Source organism: Microcebus murinus, chromosome 4 (assembly GCF_040939455.1).
Source record: "Microcebus murinus isolate Inina chromosome 4, M.murinus_Inina_mat1.0, whole genome shotgun sequence".
In the NCBI taxonomy this organism is placed as follows: Eukaryota; Metazoa; Chordata; class Mammalia; order Primates; family Cheirogaleidae; genus Microcebus; species Microcebus murinus.
In genome coordinates this window covers 24319751-24346895 of record NC_134107.1, presented here as the reverse complement: position 1 = coordinate 24346895, position 27145 = coordinate 24319751, and the positions used below count along the sequence as shown (strand labels likewise).

Genomic DNA, 27145 nt, shown 5'->3' with positions numbered 1-27145 from the left:
TGCAAATTACAGATCTTTATATTCTTACTTAATCCTAGAAAATATGCTGTGGTCTTTTTTGTTTGTTTTTTTTGTTTTTTTTTTGTTGTTTTTGTTTTGTTTTTTTTTTTGAGACAGAGTCTCGCTTAGTTGTCCAGGCTAGAGTGAGTGCCGTGGCATCAGCCTAGCTCACAGCAACCTCAAACTCCTGGGCTCGAGCGATCCTTCTGCCTCAGCCTCCCGAGTAGCTGGGACTACAGGCATGCGCCACCATGCCCAGCTAATTTTTTCTATATATATTAGTTGGCCAATTAATTTCTTTCTATTTATAGTAGAGACAGGGTCTCGCTCTTGCTCAGGCTGGTTTTGAACTCCTGACCTTGAGCAATCCGCCTGCCTTGGCCTCCCAGAGAGCTAGGATTACAGGCGTGAGCCACCGCACCCGGCCTATGCTGTGGTCTTTTAAATGTTGTAGATTACATAGGAACAGCCTTATAAACAAGATTTCACTTTTTCAGTGAGCTTTTTATATTAATAGAATCCCTTATTTTCTTTACTTATCATCTCCCCCTACCTCTCCTAGAATTTCCTATTATTGGTAAGAAGAAGGTGTGTGTGTGTGTGTGTGTGTGTGCGCGCACGCGTGTGTGTAAAACCCTTTTCTAAAGTAACTCTTTTCTAAAAAGTATTTTCTTTAGCATTAGTTTCACATGTTTCTGTTTAATATTTTAGTTTCTTGAAATTTATTCTTAGTTTATATGAGTCATGTCAAGACAGGGAATTCAGTTGTCTTGAACTTTTTCCCCAGAGCATAACTTCAGATAGTCTAGGAAACTAATAATTTAGAACAAATCTTTCTCAGAGTTATTGTATCTGATAATCCAGATTATCCCAAAAATATTACAGGATCCAATATAATAACAATAAAAGAAAATAATTTGACTTGGAAAGAGAGAATATTTTAATTTTTTCCAAAAGAGCTTATCAATAAAAACAATGGGCCAGGCTTGGTGGCTTATGTCTGTAATCCCAGCTCATTGGGAGGCCAAGGTGAGACGATCATTAGAGACCAGGAGTTTGAGACCAGCCTGGGTAACATAGTTATTTACCTCTAGGTAACTCCATTTCAACAAAAAAAATTTTTTAAATTTTTTTAGGTGGGTGTGGTGGCAGGTACCTGTAGTCCCAGCTACTTGGGAGGCTTAAATGGAAGGATCACTTGAGCCCAGGCATTTGAGGTTGCAGTGAGCTATGATCACACTGTTGTACTCCAGCCAGGAGTATAGCCCAGCACCCTGTCTCTAAAATAAATAAATAAGTGTGTAAGTAAGTAAACAACATTTAGCCCCTTTTACATTGTAATTAGCTAGTTTACTAGTTAACAGGTCTTTGCTCAAACTTGGTAAGATCACTGAAAGAAGTTTTTACTAGTGGATTTTCCAAGCAATTATTACTCTAAAATATTTTTGAAATATTTTGATCCTTCAACTTTACTACTATGCAAATAAAAAAGTTACATCTAGAAAAGATATTTTCTACTACTGAAGCAATCTAGACTGTCCCATTATTATGTCTCTGATATGTGTGATTTCACTTAATTTTTATTTTTATTTTTTTTTTTTTTGAGACATAGTCTCACTTGTTACCCAGGCTAGAGTGAGTGCCGTGGCGTCAGCCTAGCTCACAGCAACCTCAAACTCCTGGGCTCAAGCGATCCTCCTGCCTCAGCCTCCCGAAGAGCTGGGACTACAGGCATGCGCCACCATGCCCGGCTAATTTTTTCTATATATATCAGTTGGCCAATTAATTTCTTTCTATTTATAGTAGAGACGGGGTCTCGCTCTTGCTCAGGCTGGTTTTGAACTCCTGACCTTGAGCAATCCGCCCGCCTCGGCCTCCCAAGAGCTAGGATTACAGGCGTGAGCCACAGCGCCCGGCCGATTTCACTTAATTTTTAATAGTCTTCATTGGTAGGTATTTTTTAGACTTCATATGTATGAAATATATGGGTTTGTCACAAACAACAGCATTGTGTTTACCAAATATACTTAAGCATTAAATCCAGGATTTCTGAGCCATGGTCTTTTCTTAATTTACTAGGATATGTGCCTACTAAAAAATATTGGCCCAGATCCTCAACTCAAGAGTTTAATGTCCAGGTATTTTTAGAATTTTATACAAATTTCTCTACAGTATGTATTTCATAGCTTTTACCTCTAGGGAAAAAATAGAAGAATTTTCAAGTTAAGTATATGAGCTTTAATATCTGTTCTAATGTGTGGCTGGAGTATCTGTATTCTCATCACAGTATCTCTGTATTTATAGCATCAGTTTACTTAAAATCATATCTCCTTTTATACTTTATTTCATTTCCTGTGGTTTTAGTCTCCATCCTTGAACCTAAATTTCTGTAGATTTATAATTTATAACTTAAAGTAATTTTAGAGTTCAGATTTTGAAGAAAAAGAAATCTTGCATTTTGCTGCCCTCTGGTGGACTATCCAGCATATATTACCTGCAATTAAGGAACTTTGCTTTATCACATTCTTTGTAAGAATTAGTGAAGATACTTGCTTTTTTTTTTCTTAAAGATATTCTTATCGACTCAGTTTTTATAGCATTGTTTTCAAGAGATGAAGTCTCGCTATGTTGAGAGAGTGCGCTATTCCTAGCGCACTACAGCCTTCAACTCCTGGGCTCAAAAGCCTCAGCCTCCCAAGTAGATGAGACTAAAAGTGCTCACCACTGGGCCTGGCTCCTACGGTGGTGTTAATATGCTGTTAGTCAGGTCACCTCCATTTGTTTCTGTAAAAAGAAGTAAAACTTTTAGGGGTAGGGAACCTGTGGCCTTCTGATTTCAAGATTGTTCTTTTTTAAGTACCAAAGGAGGCGAGAAAAGCTTCATCTTTCTCTTCTGCACTTTTTTAAATAAAAGGATTTATTCTGTAAAATTTGGATTCAGTCAAGAGACTGCACTAAAGACCTAGAAATCTACATGTAGCCTTAGGGCCGCAGGTTCCCCACGCCAGTGGATGGGATTTTTTTTTAATTAATTATTTTTTTTGTAGAGATGGAGTTTCACTATGTTACCCAGCCTGGTCTCAAATTCTTGGCCTTGAGCGATCCTTCTGCCTCACTCAGCCTTCCAAAGTGCTGGAATTACAGGCCTGAGTCACTGTACCTGGCCTAGATTTTTATATTCTTTACTTAAAAGGGCTGTAATTATTTGGTTAACAAATAATTCCTTGACATGTATCTATGTGATAAAGAAGAGAATAGGAAAATATTTTATGAATTTATGAATCTAGAAGCAAAAGTTATGATTTATTCAAGTCATAGACTCATTCAGTGGTAAAGCCAAAACTTAAATCTGAGTTCTCTGCCTTCCAGGGCCAGTGTGTTCCCATGGACAATTCAATTAGTTCAGGTCATAAACTGTCCCACCTCATGACTGAAAGAATTCATGTTTGTAGACTCTTGGGACATTTTATGGAATTGGTATATAATCAGCACTTTTATGTCATCCTTCAAAAGAGATAACATCTCTATATAAAATGTGAATCTAAACTAGATTATGGGGGGCAGTCATATGAACCCTAAGAACACACCTAAAATGGTCTCTTCAGTTTAACATGTCTCCTTGATCTTTTCTGAGTCTTTCATCATTAAATTGCCACAAAGCCTTAAATTTTACACAGAAGATCTGGTGACCATACTGGTAGTGTTAGATCAGTAGGCAATGTTTTTCTCTTAGAATTTCCAGCATTTAGCTTTCTCAGTAGGCAATATTTTTCTCTTAGAATTTCAGCATTTAGCTTTCGTGAACAAAATGGTTACCTCTGGCTTTTATAAGAACTTAGGATAATATGTATCAGATTTTGATGACTAGTGGTTTTACACATCAGCCTCTGAAAGACATTGAATATAAATAAATATTGCTTGGTTTGTAACGTGAATTTTTTGTCCTGTATACTGTATACTAAAAACTTTTTTTTCTTTTGATGAATGAGCTTATTGGCCCTTGCCTAATTTTTTTTTTTTTTTTTTTTTTTGCTATCCTATGATCTTAGGTCAATCCAATGCCTAACTTCTTTTCACAACATTCTATCCAGTTATTATAGATTATTAACCTGAACAAATAATACCTAAGAAAAATGAAATTTAATAGTAGATACAATCTTCTAAAGCAACAGAATATTTATTTTCACCCAAGGAACCTGGGTGTGGTTTATTCACTCATTTGTTCATTCAACTAATACTTATCTATATGTGTCAGGCACTATTCTAGGAACTGGAAACCAAACAAAAAAAAAATCTGCCTCTTATGGAACTATATTCTATTAGAGGAAAGGAGTGAGTAGATGATAAACATAATAAATTATTTAGTATGATAGAAGATTAAGTGTTATGGAGAAAAATAGCACAGTGGGGGTTGGTGTCATCAAGGGAGGCCCCATTGTGAAAGTGACATTTGAGTAAAGACTTGAAGGTTAAGGGTTCCAAGCCATGCAGACACACAGCATAAGAGCATTTCAGGCACATAGGATATCATTGCAAAGGCTCATACAAGGAATAGCAAGAGGCTTATGTGGCTGCAGTGCAGATGTAGGAGATGAATGGGGGGTGAGGGGAGTATATAGCCACATCTTTACTACCTTGCAGATCATCGTAATAATTTGAGCTTTTATTCTAAGAGAAAGATGTATGATTTGAAGATTTTTAACACAAGAGTAAAATGTTCTGATATGCATTTTAACAGGCTTCCTCTGGTTGGTTTGTTGAGAATGGACTATAGTGGGGTAAGGGCAGAGGCAAGACCAGTGAGGATGCTATTGCAAAAATATCAGGGAGAGATGATACTGGCCTGGACCAGTTGGGTGAAAGGAGGGAAAGTGAGAAGTGATCATATTTGGGTTATATTTTAAAGATAGAACCAACAAGACACTACTAGAAAGGTATGTGGTAAATGAAAAAGGTTTGGGGGACTCCTAAATTTGGGACCTGAGCAACCAGGTAAGTAGTGGTGCTATTTAATGAGATATTCAAATCTGAGGAAGGAACAGGTTTTTAGAGAAAAACAAGTTTGATTTTAGACATTGTAAAGTTTGAGTTGCCTATTAAGTGTTCAAGTAGAGATATTAAGTAGGTAGTTGGATGTGAGTGTTATGATGGCCAGGGAAGAGACTTAGGCTAGAGATAGTGATTTGTGAGTCATGGGCATATGAATGATTTTAAATAATGAGCTTGGATGAAATTACCTGACTAATTAGTGTAAAAAGGAAAATGGGTTAACAATTAATTACTAGGGCATTCTAGCCAACATTTAGAGGTCAGGAAGGTAACAGTAAAATGAAAAAAGTGTTTTAAGGAGTGATCAAACTTATTATTGTTGCACCAGGTGGATATATCCTGAGAGATTGAGTTTGATGGGGGCAGAGAATGAACCACTGGATTTAGTAACATGGAGGTTGTTGGTAATCTTGTAAGAGCTTATGTGAAAAGGGTTTTGAAGGCGATGAGGAACTGGAGATATCAAGCAGCTTTTTTAAGGAGTTTTGCTATAGTGAGGAGCAAGAAAATGGGATGTAGTTGGAGGGGCCTGTGGGATTGAATAGATTTGTTTTCGTTCTAAAAATAGAATATATTATAGCATGTTTCTATAGGAATGATACAATAAAGAGGGAGAAATTGAAGATACAGGAAAGAAGTTACAGTTATAGAAGCAGAGTTCTTGAGTAGACAGGAGGGGATGAGATCTAAGGCACAAATGTGAGGGTTGTCCTTAGATAGGAATAGGGACCAATATATAGATAAAGTTGTAGGCATGTTAAAAGATTTGGTGTAGGACTTTTAATTCCATCTTAGCAGGTGAATTTTCAGATGAGAACGAAGAGTATTGGAGATTTGATAAGAGAAGAAAGGCTGAAAAAAATTGTCTCAGAATGTCAATTAACTGGAGAAGTTTCTAACTTTGGCAACTGGATACCTGTCTTAGGTCGTTAATCAAGAAAGGGAATATGGAGGATAAATCATCTATGCATTAATGTTGTGCTGGGAATAATGAGTTCAGTGATAGACATGTTCATTTGGCGATAACTCTGGTTCCCTCAGTAAGAATGCATGATGTGAAGAAAATGCCAAGAATGGAATCTTAGATAATACTTACATTTAAGGAACAGAGCCAGTGAAATTGTGAGTAAAGAGAAGTATTCAAAGAGCCAAGGGGGAGCTGGGTCCTGAAGGTTACAAGAATGGAGGGGGGTTTGAGAAGGAAGAAGAGATCAATTGTAGTATGTCTTGCATTAGTTCCCAAAGTGTGGCAGATATCACTAGAGGTATGTAAACTTCTAGGTGGTACTTTAATATTTATGGTTTATTTTAATGGGCATTTGGAAATATATATAAGTGACTAGTAAAACCTGTGATTTATGAAAAGTGGTACTGATTTTCCCTTTTAACATTAATTAGCATAAGAATAAACTGAATTCATTTAAAGAAAAACAAGTAAATGATGATACTGGTACCTATGTAAAAATCATGATAGTAATTATCACCTTGGTAGTAATGAATAAAGTGTGGGAAGCTCTGGGTTTAACAGTTTAGAAAGTCATTGGTGACTTCATTTTATCCAAAGCATTTTCTGTAAAATGGGGAGATAGCTACACTAAAATAATATGAATAAATTTTAGGATAATGGAAGTATTAAAGTGAGTTCTCTATATATAAATGAATTACTTTTAGGGCTGTTACCATAGTTCCTAAAACATAACTCATATGTCATCCTGTCACTGAGTGACTAAAATAACTTTAAAGCAAATAAGAAACAATACCAAGAATCATTCTTTAGAAAACATGTAAATATAATAGGACACAAATAAGGAAAGCTGCTTAAAAAAATTTACTTGTTAGAAACATGAAAAATTGTGTATGTGAAATAAAATAGTAGAAAATTTTGATGCATAATTGAAGAACTAGGGCATTTATCAAGAGGTTGTGCTAAGCCCCATTATGTAGTATACACAAAGCAAGTAATGATTTCATCCTGTTTCACCAGGACTGTTGGAGCTGAATTACTATAGATTTGGCTCTGGGCTCTGATGCTCCAAGAGGAGTGGGACCAAGGGCAGTAACTAAGCTGTCACTTTAGACATTTCAGTAGACATTTCATTTAGACATTTCACTCAGACATTTCTTTTTTGTTTTTGAGATGGAGGCTCACTTTGTTGCCTTGGCTAGAGTACAGTGATGTCATTATAGCTCATTGCAGCCTCAAATTCCTGGGCTCAAGAGTCTCCTGCCTCAGACTCCCGAGTAGCTGGGAACAGGCACATACCACCATCCCTGGCTAATTTTTCTATTTTGTGGAGATGGGGTCTCGTTCTTGCTCAGGTTGGTCTCAAACTCCTGAGCTCAAGCAGTTCTCCCACCTCAGCCTCCCAGAGTGCTAGGATTATAGGTGTGAGCCACGGTGCCCAGCCCAGTGTAGCCAGGATAGGCTAGCACTGCAGCTTATCATTCAGTATGGAATACTCATGTTCATTAACTTAAAAATAAATTTTATAATGTCTCTGAATTACAGAGCTTAATATGCAAATGGTCTGTGCCAATGTTAGGGTTACTGTATTGAATCTCCAAAAGGAGGTCAGTTACATTTTTGAAATACTAAATTAAGTTAGATTACAATTCTGCTTGCTTTCTGCTCTGTCTATAGTGCAGAGACACCCACTGGAAGGTATTGTTAATCATATTTTGTGATCACCTATCTACTTATAGGGTCAGAAAGTTATATTTAGACATTTTTCTTTGTGTATAGGCCCCATTCTGCATCAGAAGCTTACTGTGATTTCCTGAATTCACATCACAAAGGACAAAGTGATCGTACTTGCCATCAAAAAGATATGTAGGATGAGCAAGATAGGGATCTGTTTTATCTAGTTCCCATTAGTCATTGAACAGGATATTTTTAAATATGGTTTGTTGCTACAGTTATATTTTAATCCCTTGATAGGAACTAAAGGGGACTGACTTCTAGATATATATATTTGTATGGAGTAAGGCAAGTTCATTGGATGTTGTCTTTCTTTTTAAATCTTCAATTTATATTCGTCATTCTAGATGTTTTGGAGATATTTCAGTTTATATAATGTTAAGCTTTGCCATTTCATACAGCGGGCATTTACATGGCTCTTCTCCATTCAAAAAGATTATTCTAGCTGGGCACAGTGGTGCGTGCTTATAGTCCCAGCTACTTGGGAGTCTGAAACAGGAAGATTGCTTGAGCCCAGGAGTTCAAGGCTATATTGTACTGTGATTGTGCCTGTGAATACCCACTGCATTCCAACCTGGGCAACGTAGTGAGTCCCTGTCTCTTAAAAAAGAAAAAAAAGATTATTCTAATTTGCAAAATACACACATACACAACAATCCATTCTACATTGGTAGAGTGGGCTTTTTTAAAAAAAAATTTTAAGTGATTTGTGCCTCAGAATTCTTTATGTGTGCTCTGAGAAGCTGAAATGAATTCCCAGTTTGCGAGTACTTTTTTAAAAGAGCACCAAGTATTTAAACCCCTTTATGAATGTAATCATTGGATGATCTCTACTCAATACCATTCCTGGTAGAAGTAAAGTAGTGAGCCTGATAATCATTAGAAAAGAGCATTAGTGAGATTTTAAAATGCATATGATTAAGGATACCTACCATAAATGTGTGTATCTGTGTATGCTGCTTTGGGCTTTTCTTCCCCTCCCCCCTTTTTCTTTCATTGTTGGTAGTTATTACTAGTGGTTGAATTTATTTCCTACTAAGCTACTGTGCTCTTTGATCAGGAAAATCTCAGTAATCTGTTACTTTTCCTTAAGTACCAAAGTTTATTTAATTATAATCTCAAAGATGCAGGAGAAATTTAAATTACATTTCACAACTGTTGAAAGGACCACAGCTTTGGATTTGTCTTCTCATTTATTTGCCTTTTATAAGAACAAACCTAAATTTGTCATTCAAAATTTGCCATCCTCAAAGCAGTTTAAATCCCTTTAGTGGACAGGCATTGCTTCATAACCTAGTCAGATCACAAATATCCAATGTGATGATTATAGAAAATAATAAGCACAATAAATTTCAGGAAAAAGAGCTAGAGATCAGTGGCAGTTGATGGGGTACCTGGTGTAGAGCAAGTCTTCTGATTCCTACTATACCTCTAATAATATAGCTCAGTTTCCCTTGATGATGTGAAATACAGCTAGAGAAAAACCTAATGTAAACCAAAAAAGGTAAGCAATTTACCACTTCTCTCACAGTACACTAGCCAAACACCATAAAATGTTAAACATTTGGAGAGAATGAGTAAGGTCCTAGAAACTATGTTATTATGTGCAAAGTGGCCACTGAAGTGAGTGCCTCCAGGTGACTTTCATTTGATGACATAAATCAAGAGGAAACAGTATAATACCATCATTTATTTTTCTATACTTTTTATTTGATTTTGTGCATTGGCTTAGATGTAGGTAGATAGGCTCACATCAAAGTGTCTCTCTTAATCCCACACCCCTGAAGTGGGCTCTTGAATCTGGGAATTAAAGAACCTTGTTATTTAAATCCATAAGGCTCTGCTCAAAATGTTCTTTGGCAGAGGGACTTCAATGCAGTTTTTAAACCTTGGTTAGATATCATACTTACTAGCCATGCCAATGAAAAGGACATTTCCTAGTGCTTGCTCTTTGTCCTTCTATCTAGGACCTATGATATATTGCTAGATTCAAGTGCTTATCAATTATGGAAAAACTAGGATCTTGGTTTCTCATTTGAAGATGCCGTTCTTATAATTCATTTAATCTGAGGAGTAAAAAAAGCCTTTGTGATTTTATTAGCCATTTTCTTTACTACCTACATCCTGCTTTCCTGGTTCCACATGTTTGCACGTATTGTTTACTACAGCTCTGCCCCATAACTTCCCATCCTTCCATCCTCCACCCATCCCAAAGTACCAGTCTTATCCATCTTCCAAGGCCCACTTCTGCCATATGTCTTACCTGATCCCCTAATTATAAATAATGTTGTAACCAATCATTTTAGCTGTGCCTGTCCTTTGGCTTCTGTCATTTGCCATCTGTGTACATCACACAACACTCTTACAAGGCCCTCCTAGCTCCCTGACAGCAGGAACCAGTCCTTTTTTCATTCGTAGATGTAGATCTTTTTTTTTTTTTTTTTTTTTTTTTTTTGAGACAGAGTCTCACTTTGTTGCCCAGGCTAGAGTGAGTGCCGTGGCGTCAGCCTAGCTCACAGCAACCTCAAACTCCTGGGCTCAAGCGATACTACTGCATCAGCATCCCGAGTAGCCGGAACTACAGGCATGTGCCACCATGCCTGGCTAATTTTTTCTATATATGTTAGTTGGTCAATTAATTTCTTTTTATTTATAGTAGAGACAGGATCTCGCTCTTGCTCAGGCTGGTTTCGAACTTCTAACCTTGAGCAATCCACCCGCCTCAGCCTCCCAGAGTACTAGGATTACAGGCATGAGCCACCGCGCCCAGCCTTGATGTAGATCTTCAAGGAGCTTCTACCATTAAGACAGAAGAGAAAAAGAATAGTATTGACTCGCTTGCCCACTAGAAACTAACACATCTAGTAGGTAGCCTGTATTCTCCCACCTCCAGTCCCCCCTGTTTTTAATGAAAGTTCTAAACAAATGTCCTTTTTGATCCTTACTGGAATCTAATATCTATGGGTAAATTAGTAAGTTTGAGGAAGTCTGTTGGGTTTGTTTCTCCAGTATTTTTGCTTGAAGAAAATTTCCCTAGGTTAAAGTAAGCCAGAGATTTAAATTAAAAAAAATAATAATAGAGATATGGCAGTTAATTTTCTTTTACCATATAATATATATATGGAAGACTCTCTAATGAATGTTTAAATTCCCTTGTTTTTAGATGTAATCTGATCTTTCACCTTTCTATAGGAAGTTAAGCTGCCAAGAGCTTGGATTCATCACTGAAGTAGTTTCTAACACAGCCTATATGTCATGACATCTGGCTCTCAACTAGCACTTACTTTGTTTCCAGTGCTTTAGTCATCTAAGAGAAGGCCACATGTCAAGACCAAGAGGCTAGATTTGCAGCCACTTCTTCTTCTGATCTCAAAGGAGGCATAGAATATAGGTCTTCAGAAACTACTTAGGCTCAGAATTCTTGGGCAAAGCAAATTTCCTGACCATGTGTGAACAGAATGTTCCCCAGGATAGAATTCAACTCCAGAGTATGTAGTAAAAGGGAAACACACACACAAATGTGCATGCACATGTACATGCTTATTTGGGTTCACATACGTTTCTTTCTTTTTTTTAAAACTCTCTTCTGGCTCATTCACCTCACCAGGAGCGAATGCCAGTATGAGCCTGAGATTGCCAATTTCAAGTATAGTCTGTTTTTCCATCTGGCATTGCACTTTTAAGGTCAGTCAGTACATAAACATTACTTTAAAACCTCCTGCAAAGAATTACATTCAGCAGTAATTGCTGAATGAGAACAGGTCTAAAGACCCATCATTTCTGTTGAAATAATTTCCTTTGTCTTCCCCAAGTAGAGTACAGCACAGGGCAAAGGAGATGAGGTATCTTCATTTTTCTGTTACGTGCCGTCATCAGCGACCTAGGTTTCACCGAAATTTAAGAAGTTGTAGGCCTGGCGCAGTGGCTCACGCCTGTAATCCTAGCTCTCTGGGAGGCCGAGGAGGGCGGATTGCTCGAGGTCAGGAGTTCAAAACCAGCCTGAGCAAGAGCGAGACCCCATCTCTATTATAAATAGAAAGAAATCAATTGGCCAACTAATATATATAGAAAAAATTAGCCAGGCATGGTGGCGCATGCCTGTAGTCCCAGCTACTCGGGAGGCTGAGGTAGTAAGATAGCTTGAAGTTGCTGTGAACTAGGCTGATGCCACAGCACTCACTCTAGCCTGGGCAACAAAGACTCTGTATCAAAAAAAAAAAAAAAAAAAGAAGTTATGTATGGTTATGGTTTCATTAATGGTGTTTCCCAATGACCCTATTAAACTAAGATAATAGTTTATGTCTCTATTTCAAATAACCTAGATACAGAGAAATAAATTAACTTGCCCAAGTTTGTATGGTAAGGCTGCAGCTAAGGCAAGATTTGAATTTACACTATGGAATGTTCCTCTTGGTAAAAAGTCTACTGGACTTTTACGGTCTCTGAAGGTGAAAATCATAAAGGTATCCATTCCTGGTAAGATTTCTTTCTTCCTCTAGTATATTACTCTGTGTGGTATCAAAGTCTCAAACAACACCCATGGTAAAAGTTTCCTGGTAATATTTTAAAGTAATTTTGTATAACAATGGTGAGTAACTGAAAGATACATTTTGTTCACTTTATAATTTATGTTACTACCTTTTCTAAAACACAGATTATATTTTAACTAAAGAAATAAATATCATTAAGTAATATTATGATGTAGCTTAAATTATAATAAACTGAGACATTCACGGCATGTTTCTAAGTTACCTGTTCCTTCCCTCCTCCCCCCAAAAAAATAATGGTTTTATAGCTGCATAATTTTGTGTGTAGTTGTATAAAAATAAGAAGAAAAACAAGTACGGTAAAAAAGTCACTCATATATGTTAAGAGGATGATGTTATCTGTATTGTCCGCCTAGATGCCTTATATTTAATTGAATGTACCAGAATGCTTCCTAGAAGGTACCTCTTCTAAAACGCAGAAGAAAGGAGACAGTAGAGTATAATATAAACCCATTGGAGCAGGGATACTAGGAAAACATTTAGAATATTCACAAAGAATGTTCACAAAGACCACTTTTCTAATATCTGTTACTTTGCCTTCAAATTCAAATTCTAGCTCCCGTTACAGACCAGTTTAATTATTATTTATGTCTTAGAAATTCATTATAGAATAAGTAACATAGGAGTATCACTCTTATTTGTTATATGAAAACAAAAAGTATGTTAGGGAAAGGACTAAGGCAAGATTGATAACCTAGAGGGAGCCATTAAGCAGCAAAGAGGGCCAGAGGTGGCTCACGCCTGTAATCCTAGCTCTCTGGGAGGCGGAGGCAGGCGGATCGTTTGAGTCCAGGAGTTCGAAACTAACCTGAGCAAGAGCAAGACCCCGTCTCTAGTATAAATAGGAAGAACTTAATTGGCCAACTAATATACATAGAAAAAATTAGCCAGGCATGGTGGCGCATGCCTGTAGTCCCAGCTACTTGGGAGGCTGAAGCAGTAGGATCGCTTGAGCCCAGGAGTTTGAGGTTGCTGTGAGCTAGGCTGATGCCACGGCACTCACTCTCGCCTGGGCAACAAAGCGAGACTGTCTCAAAAAAAAAAAAAAAAAAAAAAAAGCAGCAAAGAGGTAAGTATTGATTTAACTTAACATAGTATCTGTAGTCTGTTTTCATATTGTAAGGCAGGGAATTTACATAATCTATTAAAACTCATTTAGAGAGCACAGAGCAGACTGTGAGGCTAATTTCTAAATGTACTAAATGTTTTAGGAGTTAAATATTCTGAGCAGTTTAATCTGAATTAATTGTTTTCTTCTAAAAGATGCATAAAAGTGAACTCTATCCTACCTTCAGCATCCCTTCTACACATACGTTACATATATACACACACAGAAAGTTGGAATTAGGCAGATACTCTAATAACTTCTATTAGCTAGTTGACTATACTAAAGATGAGAGATTATGATACTATGGCTGTAACTAAAAGGCCTTATTAAAAAGAGATTACACTGGGCTAACTTTTATTACATTATAACTTTTTAGGTAGACAATGCTAACAATAATAGCATTTTACCATGTGGTAGGCAGTGGTCCAGCTCTTTATATTTAATTGTCAACAACATAATCAAGTGTATACAATTATTAAACTCAGTTTGCAGCCAGGCCTGGCAGCATATGTCTGTAGTCCCTACCATGCAGGAGGCTGAGGTAGGAGGATTGCTTGAGCCCAAGAGTTCAAATACAGCCTGGGCAATATAGCAAGACCCCCATGTATTAATTAAAAAAAAAAAAACTCAATTTGCGGATGAAGAAACTGATACACAAAGAGGTAAAAAATTACTTGTCCTGCTTTAAAGAATTAGAAAATAGTAGAAGTAGGATTTGAACTTATGTAGTCTGGCTCCAATCTGTGCTCATAACCACTATGCTATAATGCTAAAAGAACCACATGATCTTACCCTTGATGCTATCTTTAGTTACCTGGCTCTAACAAAGTTTTGATGCCTCTCAGTTAATTTATTTCTGGTGTTTCTTTATTATAACTAATCCTATAGAGTTCCACCAGGAATCTCTTTACCAATGTATGAGATTTAGAAGATAAGAATTCTTTTTAACAAGTAAGTATTAATAGTTACCCAACTCTAGATAGAAAGTGAAAAGTATACTTCTAGGAACTGTTTAAACAGTTAACATGAGAAGATAGGAGATTCTGAGAACTTAGTTTACTTTGAAAAACTGTTTAGCCACAGGATAAATTGTGCCTTTATCTGTCAAGAGACTTATACTTTCACAAGGTAGATTAAATATTTAATTGTTTTCTAGAACATTCTTGTAGGATAGGTTAATATTAATAACCCAGTTTATGCAGGAGATACTCTAAACACAGAAAAGAATGTTAATATCTCTAAGATCTCAAAGTAGTTCCAGAATCAGAAATACCCTCCTTGGAGTTGTATAATTACTTAGCTAGTATTGCCTTGCAGTCTCTACTTCTAAAACAAACTGTTAGGATTTGAATTAGATGCTAAATGCTTTGCAAGCAAGTACAGAGCATTAAACTCAGAAAATTGTTTCCATTCTCACCTGGGACCTTGTTATCTAAAGCATTTCATTTAAATGATTTAGTTCCTTAAAAAAAAAAATACCTTTCAAGGTTAGTCTAAGCCATAGCATCTCCTCATTTTTGTGTCAGCAAAAAATAATAGTCATGTGCATAGAAAAAGACTTGCTACTTTCCAGTTGTCTTTCCATTTTTCCTTCTCCAGCATTTCCCTGTGTTTCTATAATGAGAACATTATCTCCATCTCTGCCAGGAAAACAAGTACTATTTTTCCATGTATGCAACTTTTTTAGTTCCCCTTTGAACTGGAACAGACCCATATTATAGTCCAAAGAGTAGAAACCTTAGTTCTTTCTGAAGTACTTAACTTCCCCCTTAGACAACTGGAATAAGTTGTTTAAAAATTAGGTAATTTCACTATTAGTGTAAGGGAGTTAATACTAACAGTTCTAATCTTAAAGCATGTAGGTTTTATTTGATCATTTTGATGCCTACTTCCAAGAAATACCCTAACATAAACCTCTGATTCTTCCTTTTATTCCCCCAATTCTCCTTGATCCTCTTTGGTCCTCTCCCTCTGAGACGTTGGCCCCAATTTCCTGAGTTGGAGGGCAAGACATTCTTAGAATGCACAAGGCTTGCACAAGGTGTTTGACGTTGAGGTCATACAAGAAGACAAATTTTAGCTTTCGGTCTTGTGCACATCATATCTTATAAATTACCTACAAGGTATTTTTTGTGTGTGTTGCAGAAATTTAAAAGGTGAAACCAATTAAATTTTTACAGTGGGAAGAGGGTAGGAGAGAAACAGAAGAGATACAAATGTTGGGGGAGGAAATAAACTTTGGAAAACACAGAATTTCGCTGGGTTCCAGTGATAAAAGTTTGTCCTTTGCTTTTGTGATGTTAAGTTTTACACAACTGTGTCAAGGTGAAAAATGTTTAATCAACATCATTGTCATCATTATTTCCTCTCTGCTTTTAATAGTCTTGCTTATTTAAATCCCAATTAAAGATTTTCTCTGAGAAGTGTGATGTTCTTCATAGTAAATTATACTCAGTTGGGTGTGCAGAGTTTTTTGTCATTACCATTTTGTTTTAATGTTCTTATACTTAGTTCCCCTATCCTTAACTGCAGGTGGTGAAAGCAGAAGAGGAGGCAAATCAGCACCCTTTGTCTTCTCATAGGAGAATCTGAAAAAAGAAAGTGAACACCATTGCTCATGGCTTCTTTCCCATTAGCCCTCCATGAGCACACACAGACACTTATGCATAGCCCATACCCTCTGTCGCTATCAAAATGTACTTCTCATGGCCCCCCCCAAATGCAAGTGAGAATTCCTGTTCCTATGGCTTTGCCCAACACATTATTCTTCCTTGCCTAGAATGCTGCCTTCTCTATGTTTTCTGCTAATGAGGTGACAATGACCAGTGGAAAGCCCAGAAACTTTGTGATAAGATAGACCTGAAGCAAATCCTAGATGTACCACTTACTGTTGACTTTAGGCAAGTTACTTACTCTCACTGAGAATTAGTTTCCTTATCTGTAAAACAATAAGATCTTATTGTAAACAATAAGATCAAAACCCTTTGACAAACATTAATAACACTTAATGAAGTGGGGTTTTTTTGTGTTTTTTTTTTTTGAGACAGAGTCTCACTTTGTTGCCCAGGCTAGAGTGAATGCCATGGCGTCAGCCTAGCTCACAGCAACCTCAAATTCCTGGGCTCAAGCAATCCTCCTGCCTCAGCCTCCTGAGTAGCTGGGACTGCAGGCATGCGCCACCATGCCTGGCTAATTTTTTCCATATATATTAGTTGGCCAATTAATTTGTTTCTATTTATAGTAGAGACGGGGTCTCGCTCTTTCTCAGGCTGGTTTCGAACTCCTGGTCTCAAGCAATCCACCCGCCTCGGCCTCCCAGAGTGCTAGGATTACAGGCGTGAGCCACCGCGCCCAGCCTTAACGAAGTTTTTATGAGAGTTAAATGGAGGAAAAAATAGAATAGAAAGCACTCGACAAATGTTGACTTCATTCTCTGTAGTTTCCCCTTTTGTAAGTCTGCCTAGTCTTCAAAATTCAAGTTCTGCCTACTCAAAGCTTATTCTCTGAAGCACTTATTTGTTACAGCATGCTACCTCAGTATTGTTTGTTGTCTTGTATTTACTTTCTACCCAAGTTGCATGTAAGTTTTTTGAGAGCTAAAGCTCTGTTGAAGGAAAGACTTTTCAATTTCTGACATAGCCGTGTTAAATATGGTAGCCTTAGATGTGTGATAGTGTCTAATTTGAAAATGTAAAGTGACTCCCTAAGCCTGTGATTCATTAACTTGGAAGAAGTTTTGATTCCATTACATTTTCTTGGCACAATAGGGAAATGGTGTGAGAAGTACTTTCTTAACTTATGTAATCTAAAAGGTAGCCATCAAATCCAGAAAAAGACTTCTTGTACTTCTATTGATGCAGAGAGAGCTTGATTGGGTATATACATCTGAGACAATGTTCTCTAAACATATTTAGAGCGTGTTTGAATGTCTAATAAAGGAGAGCAGTTACTTATACATTCTTAACCAAAGAATTGTCCTCTGATAGGAAAGTTATGTCCTTCCACTGAATATATATCTTCAGTGACAATATCCATGGAACATAAGGGAGAATGAGGACACCTGTTCAGCTAGCCACATCAGCTAGAATTAACCATTGGCCGTCAAAGGAGAGACAGATGTAATAGACAGATTACTGCTGCATTAGATTCAATAATCTATAGTAACTTATTTCCCTAACCAGAAAATGACCATCAGGTGGAGCTGAATAATGAGTTTTTTGGTCCATAGTAACATACAATCCCTAATAAGATCAAAACCCTTTGACAAATTGGCAAAATTGTAAGAGGTCAGTCTCACTATACATGTCAAAAATTATCAGAGTGCTAGGATTAAATTCGAGATTTGACATTTTATGCTTACATAAATCTTTATCCACATAACTTATTTGAGAACTTATTTGCCAAAAGAAAAAAGTACCTTTGTTATATTGCAGTCTTAAATGTGGACTTTCTGCCATCTACCCCCCTTTGAATTCCTTGGCTTTTAATTTTTTATAACCCCTCATCTTTTGACATATCTCATTTTAAGCGATGATGTAAGAATAGTATTTTTCTCTGCTCTAATTTATCTACCTCAGACTTATCCATGTACTAATCTGTCATTTCTCACCTTTGAAAGACAAATAGAAGGAAAACTTTTTCATGATAAAGAAATATTTTACAGCCATTATGAATGGAACAAGGTTTTGAGGCCTGATCTTTGTTGTTACAGTTTTTTTTTACCCTCCAAAATCCTTGATTCTAATGACAGTCTAGTAGCTAAAACTTGAACTTCAGTGCAAAATCTTGAATGACAGTAATGATCTGGCTTTGGGTGCTGCAACTCACTGATTTTTGTGTGCTCTGATGGAGAAAAGCTAGCATTGTCACCTTTTTGTTCTTGATATGTTGGGACCTTGCGCTATGGGACTACAGAGAGATGTTTCTAATGTGCTATATCTGTGTCTCTTGTCATTGAGGTAATTGTCATGAGAAAACCCTGGACAACAGCCATGATAAACAGAAATATTTTGACAACTCACAGTCATTGGATGCTGCTGAAGAAGAACCCTCTGAGAGAGGAACAGAGGAGGACCCTGTACTCTCTGTTGAACATTCAGGGAGGGACTCAGATGCCCTTAGACTTGAAAGTAAGTTGATTTGACCTGAGCTGTGCTTCTGGGAAAAAATCAACTCTCAAGCTTTAAGCTTAGGCTTTCTCTACTTTTAGGAGTTTGATTCCTTCTTTTAACAGTCACTTATTGGCCAGCCACAGTGGCTCATGTATGTAATCCTAGAACTTTGGGAGGCTGAGGGAGGAGGATCGCTTGAGCTCAGGAGTTTGAGGGTGCAGCAAGCTATGATGACGCCACTGCACTCTCCCCTGGGTAACAAAGCGAGACTCTATATCAGAAAAACCCCAGTCACTCATTATGTTGTGCAGTCGTGAGGGTGACCCTCAGGTGCTAAGTGGTAAGGTAGAAGATAAGCTATAAGATGAAAGTGCTCTTCACACTTTCTTTTTTCTCTACCTCAGTGTCATCTTTTGCTAGAAAAAAAATTTTGATTTGTTATGTACCAGTCTTTCTTCTCAATGTCACTCATTGAAAAAAGGAAGATAAGTTGTATTTACACTAACCCAGTAAAATAGGAAGATTTGGAATAATGGGTGTACCTCGAAGGCCCTCTCCTAAGATTCCATTTTATGACCATATGTTGAGCTGTGCTGTGCTGAACAGTTCTTGCTAAGATTATCAGTCAATTCAGAATTGACTGAATTTACTGACTTCTTTTTAGTATTCCTACTTGACCACTTCACTGCCTTTGGAACTACGCATGTAATGCACAGCTCACCACTTCTTGAAACTCTGTCCTTTCTTCTTGGCTTCTGGAATGTCACTTGCTCTTGGCTTTCTCCTATCCTCAGGCCATCTTTTAAAGTTTCTTTAACTTATTCTTTATTCTGCCCTTTATTTGTTGGGTTATTCAGCATCATAACTGTGGTCTTCTTTTCTCATCCCTCTGCGTTATCTCTTGGGGATTCGGATACCTTTGACTACACCAATGACTACAAATTCGTATCTTCAGCTAAGGCATTCTCTACAACTCCAGATCTTATTGTCACTTTGTTTAGCGTAGTCTTGATCTGGATATGACACAGGCACTTTAAATTTAACATATCCAAAACTGAACTTTTCATTTTCAACCTTTTTCCTGAAATGATTATAATTCCTGTATTCCTGATCTCTGTTAATGGCGTCACAACTTACCCAGGCACCACCAAATCCAATCAATCTTTAAAACCTGTTGAATCTATCATCTCTTTATCTATTCCCTCTACCACTGACTGAATTCAGACTTTCTTCATTTCTTCCTGCACTACTGTAGTAGCCTCTTCATTTGGTTCCCTAAATCTAATCTTTTACTTTAGATGATGTGTCTATGTGGGAGAGGAGAGAGCAAGAAAGAAAGAGGTGAGAGAGATCATACATGTAGTTGATACAGAGTTTAAAAAGCAGAAGTAACCACTGTTGCCAATTGTCCAAAGATTTATTTCTAAAATGCAGAGCTGATCAGGTAAGTTGCTTGGTTTAAAATTTTCAGTGTCCCTCTATTACCTATAGAAAGGGTTCCAGATCTTAGTGTGGGGATGAGGCAATTTGGCTCCATTCCCTCTCCAACTGTACCAACTACTAGTACTCTACCTAGCAGCAAATACAAACCTTTCACCAATCCCCTCTCATGCCATGCTGTTTTGAGCCTCCATGTCTTTTGCACAGGCTAGGAATGGCCCTTAAATACTCTGCTTTATGTGGACAGCTCCTATACATCTCCAAGATCCAGCTCAAAAATGTCACCTCTAGAGCAAAGCTTTCACAGAGGTTTCTAAGTATTTTGGTGTCCCATCTACTGTCTTGTTCCTGCTTTTTGTCAAGGCACATTTCATACACTGTTAATTGTTTGTATATCATGTCTCTCATCAGACTATGAGCTTGTTGTATACTGTGCCCTGTGTAACTTTTTATTTTTTATATAAATATTTGTTAATGAAATGTGGCATTTGCCTTCCTATATAGGTTAAATTAACATATTTAGCTATTATAGACTTTTTCCTTCTAAAGGTATTGTATATAAAAATTATATCTAAGAGAAGCAAGCTAGATCTCAAAGTGGAAATTGTGACTTTCACCTTTATAGCTTTTGAAAATTAGTTTCATCAGTCCAGGCACAGTGGCTCATGACTAATCAATCCCAGCTACTCAGGAGGCTGAGACAGGAGGATTAATTGAGGCTAGAAGTTTGAGACCAACCTGGGCAACATAGCAAGACACACCCATGGTCCCAGCTTTTTGAGAGGCTGAGGCAGGAGGATCACTTGAGCCCAGGAGTTCAAGGTTACAGTGAGCTCTGTTCATATCACTGTGCTCCAGCTTGAGTGACAGAGTGAGACTCCATCTCAACAAAAGAAAAGAAAAAAGAAAATTAGTTTCATCAGCTCTACCAGAAATTATTGGTCTTTAAGGAAACTAATTCTCATTCCCCAATTCAAAATAGATTGAGTCTTAAACTAAATGGCCAGTTTCTTCATTTACAGTGGGGATGACACTCCTCTCTGGTGCCTGACAGCCTCTATCTCTTTGTAACATCAAGGTCCCCATACACTAAATGAACATCATGAGGTTCCTCGGTGAACTGAGAATGAACAGAAATGAAACAGTAATGTTAAGGGATATTTTATTGCATTTATAGAAACAGTTTCTATTCCAAAACAGTACAACTCCCTAGTGACTACGATGTATGTAACTCCCAAATTAGTCTTTTTTCCCTAGGCTCATTTCAGAACTCAATTAAAAAATAACAATAATAATAATAGAAAGCAGTAGAAATTAGCAGATTGGTTTAGAAAACCTAAAAGGAACTTACTTAAAAAGACAGCAGTACATTAGGTAGTCACTTGTTAACAAATGGATGAACCTTATAGCTTTTTCAAGAAAGAAAAGCACTTAGAGATTTCCAGTAGGACCCCAGCCTGACAACAGAATAGAATAAAATAAAAAGTGTAATGTAATAGTGTGATGGGAGGTGGAGATGCCACCAGAGCTGCAGGTGAGTATGGCTCAAAGCATAGATTCTTTTTAGCTCTGGTAATAAGCCTTCTTTCTCATCCCATGTCTCTTAAGAGACTAATGCTATACATTTCTAAAATAGATTGCTCTCTGTGGCTACAGGTCAGTGTAAATATGAGAGTCCTAACATTGGCCTTATTACATTCATATATCACTTAACAATGTGCATACATTCTGAGAAATGGGGTCATTGAGTGATTTCATCATTGTGCGAACATCATAGAGCATACTTACATAAAACTAGATGGTATAGCCTACTACACACTTATGCTACATGATATAGCCTACTGTTCCCAGGCTAAAGTCCTATACAGCATGTTACTGTACCAAATACTGTAGTGGTCCCCAACCTTTTTGGCACTAGGTACTGGTTCTGTGGAAGACAGTTTTTCCATGAACAGTGGGCAGGTAGGGTTGAGGGAGGAGAAGCTCCTGCTCAGGCAGTGATATGAGCAATAGAGAGCAGCTGTAAATACAGATGAAGCTTTGCTCGCTAGCCTGCTGCTCACCTCTGGCTGTGTTCCCTACCCCCCTTTCCTAACTTTCATGGAAGACAGTTTTTCCATGGATGGGGTTGGGGGCACAGGGAGGGCAATGGAGCTCTGCAGCCTGGTCCCTAACAGGCCATGGACCAGTACTAATCTACAGACTGGGGGTTGGGAACTGCAGCTATAGTCAGTTATAACACAAGGGTATTTGTGTATCTAAACAAAAAAAGGTACAGTAAAAAATACGGTATTATAATTTATGGGACTACTGTTGTATATGCATGTTATCATTGACCAAAACTTTGTTATGTGGCACAACTGTAAATGCACTAAATCCTTGCACTAAATCCTTGAATAAGCCAGAATCACTAATTGAAAATTACTGCACCAGAATAACAGACTGGCATTTTGTGAGCTATCAACCCAGAGCTCTCAGGTTGTCCAGTGGGTACATGTTACAAAAGGAGGCATTTTGTTATTTATTTTTGTACCCTGTTTATTTCCATAAAAGACTAGAGATGACTTTCATGGAACACACAGTGTAAGATTCAGCCATTCAAAAGAAACAGGAAAAGTTAAACAGTAAAGAAAGCATTCTATTAAACTCAAGCTAAGTTTGCTCTGAGTTTCCTTGTTATCCAAGCATAGAGGGGAACATAGAGGGTTGTGTAGCTTTCATTGCATAATAAAGGACACATAATGAGTTCTCAGGAGGGAGACTTTTTACTAGTTCATTGTGCTGAGAGACATCCATGGTAGTATTTATGTCTAAGAGACTTGAACAACATAAATAATACCTTGGTAACCATTTTAGTATATCGCCAATAGTGAAAATGGGAGCCTTCATGTGGAATTAGGATGGTTTTTCATTAAATAAGTCATTGTTCAGTGAAGGTAATTAAGCCAACTGTATGGTTTGGACATGCAACTATGATATTTCATGATATTTGAGTAAAGCCTAAAGAATCCCACATATTAAATAACATACCATAATAAACTTCATCCTTGTCATCTATGTCTTATATGTAGAGCAAATGGATCTTCTTTCAAAAAATAATACATTGCATACCTGTCTTCATGTCATTACTAATCTGTGCTGCTTGCCATCTAGCTGCTGCCATTGTTCTCAACCAGACTTTCAGCAATAGCGAGATGACAAAGATGATATTTTATTACAAATTTTAAAGATACTGAATGGTATTTTTGTGATGTTGGGCTGTAGAAGCACCTGAAAGCAGAGCCAAAACTTTTCTTTGAAAGTAGGATTGGAGTCACTGAAGTACTTGAATGAGTACTATGTAACTTTTTTTTTTTTTTGAGACACAGTGTCACTCTGTTACCCCAGCTACAGTGCTGTGGCATCCGCCTAGCTCACAGCAACCTCAGACTCCTGAGATCAAGCAATCCTACTGCCTCAGCCTTCCAAGTAGCTGGGACTACAGGCATGTGCCACCATGCCAGGCTAACTTTTTCTATATATTTTTAGTTGTACAGCTAATTTCTTTCTATTTTTTTAGTAGAGATGGAGTATTGCTCTTGCTCAGGCTGGTCTCAAACTCCTGAGTCCAAATGATCCGCCTGCCTTGGCCTCCCAGAGTGCTAGGATTACAGGCGAGAGCCACCGCACCTGGCCCTATATAACCTTTAATAACATGCCGCCTCTTGATTTTCAGGTACAGTGGTTGAGGAGAGCAATGGTTCTGATGAGATGGAGAATTCGGATGAAACAAAGATGTCAGAAGAGATACTGGCTTTGGTGGATGAATTTCAACAAGCCTGGCCTTTGGAAGGCTTTGGGGGTGCACTAGAGATGAAAGGGCGGCGTCTAGACTTGCAGGGGATAAGGGTGCTAAAGAAAGGTCCCCAGGATGGAGTGGCCAGAAGTTCTTGCTATGGAGACTGCAAAAGTGAAGATGATGAAGCAACAGAATGGGTGAGAGTTTACCAGCTTAATTCTCATGAAAGTGTAGCCCAGGTCTTTTGGGGAGCTCCTGGTTTGTAAAGTTTCTGTTAAGTATGTAGCACTACTTTACTCCATACTTCAGTACAGCCTTCATATTGGAATTGTACTGCAGAAACCATTTCATGTCACTTACACATTGCTAGCTCTCCTGGGAGATAGAAGGAAGTGGGATGGTTGTGAATCCACAGTCTAAGCCTACAGACTTGGAACTGCCCAATTCAGACATCTTTCTTTTCAGTTTCTTCTATACACTCTTCAAGGATAGATTATTTTGTTTGTTTCACTAACCATTTTTCATTTAGACCTTTAAAAATTAAAGTGAAGGAGATAACTTAACCCTAGCACTGGACTGGGTTATTCTTAAAGCCACTGATATTCATAGTCACTGACAAATTTGGTAATTGGTCTCCTTTATCCCTAACATGTTTCTGTTTTCCAGATCACGTTCCAGGTCAAACGTGTAAAGAAACCCAAAGGAGATCATAAGAAAACTCCTGGGAAAAAGGCAGAATCAAATCAGGCAGAAAATGGACATCATCACCAAGCAAACCTGGAGATCACTGGCCCCAAAGTGGCATCTCCTGGGCCACAAGGTAAATTTGAGTGTTTACTGTGCCGGTTTCTTCTTTTATTTTTCACTAATTCACAGAGTATGTATTGGTGACTTAAATAGTTCAGATGAGAAGATAAAAGGCAAAGTGAACAAAAAACCAGTCATTGATATAAAAAGTTTATTTGACATTTACTTGACTATTTTTTTTTAAACCATCAACTATTTGGCTTATATTCTTATCATCTTAAGCTTAAATATCCTATTGATTCTTAACTAGGCCTTCCAGTATAATATATGAAAGTGTGGGTTGAGAGATACTTCCTGGGTTCAAACACTAGTTCTGCCATTTATCTTCCTGTGCCTCATTCTCCTTATCTGTAAAATAGGAATTATAATCACATCTACCTTATAGGAAGTCATGGAGATTATATGACTTATGCATGTAAAGTGCTTTAAATGTACTGGGCACATAGGGCTCAATAAATTTTAACTATCTAGTAATGTTTTGTGTGTATCAGATATCTCCTTAAGTATTGGATGAATGCCGTATAATTGCTCCCCAGAAAAAAACACGCATATGTCAAAGTTTGGCATGTACTTTCAGGGGTTCATACTTGTCCTGAATTCCATCGCTGGGCTCCAGGTAAGAGGCCATTGCCATGCATCCAGTTGACTTTCATTCCAGCAATTAAACAGTGGTGATCTGAAGCTCATATTCAGGTCTCTAAAAAAAAAAGAAAAAAAACAGTGGTGATAGAATTTCTTTCAAAAAAATTTATCTCCTTTTTTAAAGGGTATTTTTACTATCTTAGATTAAAAATTTAAAGTAACTTCATTAAAATATGTCTTACTTAATTTGGTATGAGTACTTAACCAAAGCTAAAAGCAAAGGGCCCATATTAAAATGTAAAGAATGGGGTCAGTTTGACTAAAACCCAGAATGAACTGAGACTTGCGAAAAAGTTAAGGACACCAAGGACATTTTGTCATGACTGAAGTTAAAAGCTTGAATTAGCTGTCTACTGTTTAAGGAAGCTAGCATATATTAAATTACAAAAGGAAGGCAACACTTTCTCTATTAGGTCTGTCTTCTGTATCAGTGAAAAAAGATGTCCAAACTATAAAACATTATGGAAATGAAAATTCCAGCAGATCAAACATTACACATTATAAGTCCTAAAGGAAGAAAATCTAGATGAATATTCACTAGATTTATGGAGAAGGATTTTCTAAGGCAGAGAGAGAGAAAGAAAATAATAATTCTGGCACCAGAAGGCACAACAAAATAAAAAGACAAAGTACTGAAACAAAGTATTTTTTGCTGAATATTTGTATATATTTACAGAATATATGGTAAAGGGTATTAATATCATTTAAAGAACACCTACAAATCAATATGAAAAATATAGTATTTCAATAAAATAGTGTACAGTACATAGGCATTCACCAAATACATACACAAATGGCTATTAAACATGAGAAAATGTTCAGCCTCATTAGCAAGATCAATAGACCACTAGCTAGACTAACCAGAAATAGAAGAGAAAGGACCCAAATAAGCTCAATGAGAAGTGAAAAAGGAGACATTACAACTGATTCCACAGAAATACAAAATATTATCTATGAATACTACAAAAAATCTCTATACACACAAACGAGAAAACATAGAAGAAATGGATAAATTCCTGAAAAACATACAACTTCCCAAGCCTAGGTCAGAAAGAAATAAAAATCCTGAATAGACCAATAATGAGCACTTAGAAGGAAGCAGTAATAAAAAATCTACCAACAAAAAAAAATGCCCCATACCAGATGGGTTCACAACCAAATTCTACTAGACCTACAAAGAAGAACTGATACTTATCCTACAGAAATTATTCCATAATATCAAGAAGGAGCGAATCCTCCCTAACTCATTTTATGAAGCCAGTATCACCATTATACTGAAGCCAGGAAAGGACATAACAAAAAAAGAGAACTAGAGACCAATATCTCTTATGAATATAGATCAGAAATCGTCAACAAAATACTAGCAAACAGTACAACTACACTCAAAAAAATAATTCACTATGATCAAGTAGGTTTCATCCCAGGGATACAAGGCTACTTTAACATACACAAGTCAAGAAAATGTAATTAACCACATAAACAGAAGCAAAAACAAAGACCACATGATCATCTCAATAGATGCAGAAAAAGTATTCAATGAAATCCAGTACTCTTTCTTGATAAAAACCCTCAACAGGGCTGGGTGTGGTGGCTCATGCCTGTAATCCTAGCACTCTAGGAGGCCAAGGCAGGCAGAGCTTTTGAGCTCAGGAGTTTGAGACCAGCCTGAGCAAGAGCGAGACCCTGTCACTACTAAAAATAGAAAAAATTAGCCGCGCATGGTGGCACATGTCCATAGTCCCAGCTACTTGGGAGGCTGAGGCAGTAGGATTGCTTGAGCCCAGGAATCTGAGGTTGCTGTGAGCTAGGCTGATGCCATGGCACTCTAGCCCAGGCAACAGAGTGAGAGAAAAAAAAAAAAAAAAGAAGAAAGCCCTCAACAAGCTTGGCATAAGAGGAACATACCTCAAAATTATAGAAGCCATATATGACAAACCCACAACCAACATCATACTAAATGGGGAA

At 37.3% G+C, this 27145-nt stretch overlaps 1 protein-coding gene across 4 annotated transcripts in view; it reads left to right on the top strand.

Annotated features, from left to right (window-relative positions):
* Positions 1-27145, top strand: part of TTC17 (tetratricopeptide repeat domain 17) — a 125899-nt gene that overhangs the window by 53801 nt on the left and 44953 nt on the right. For 3 of the 4 annotated variants that reach the window (XM_076002019.1, XM_012790645.3, XM_076002020.1), the window contains exons 17-19: positions 18361-18531; positions 23669-23928; positions 24398-24551. In XM_076002019.1, the coding sequence (XP_075858134.1) occupies positions 18361-18531; positions 23669-23928; positions 24398-24551 (585 nt within the window). The remainder of the gene's footprint in view (positions 1-18360; positions 18532-23668; positions 23929-24397; positions 24552-27145) is intronic. The other variant, XM_012790672.3, reaches the window with a different exon arrangement.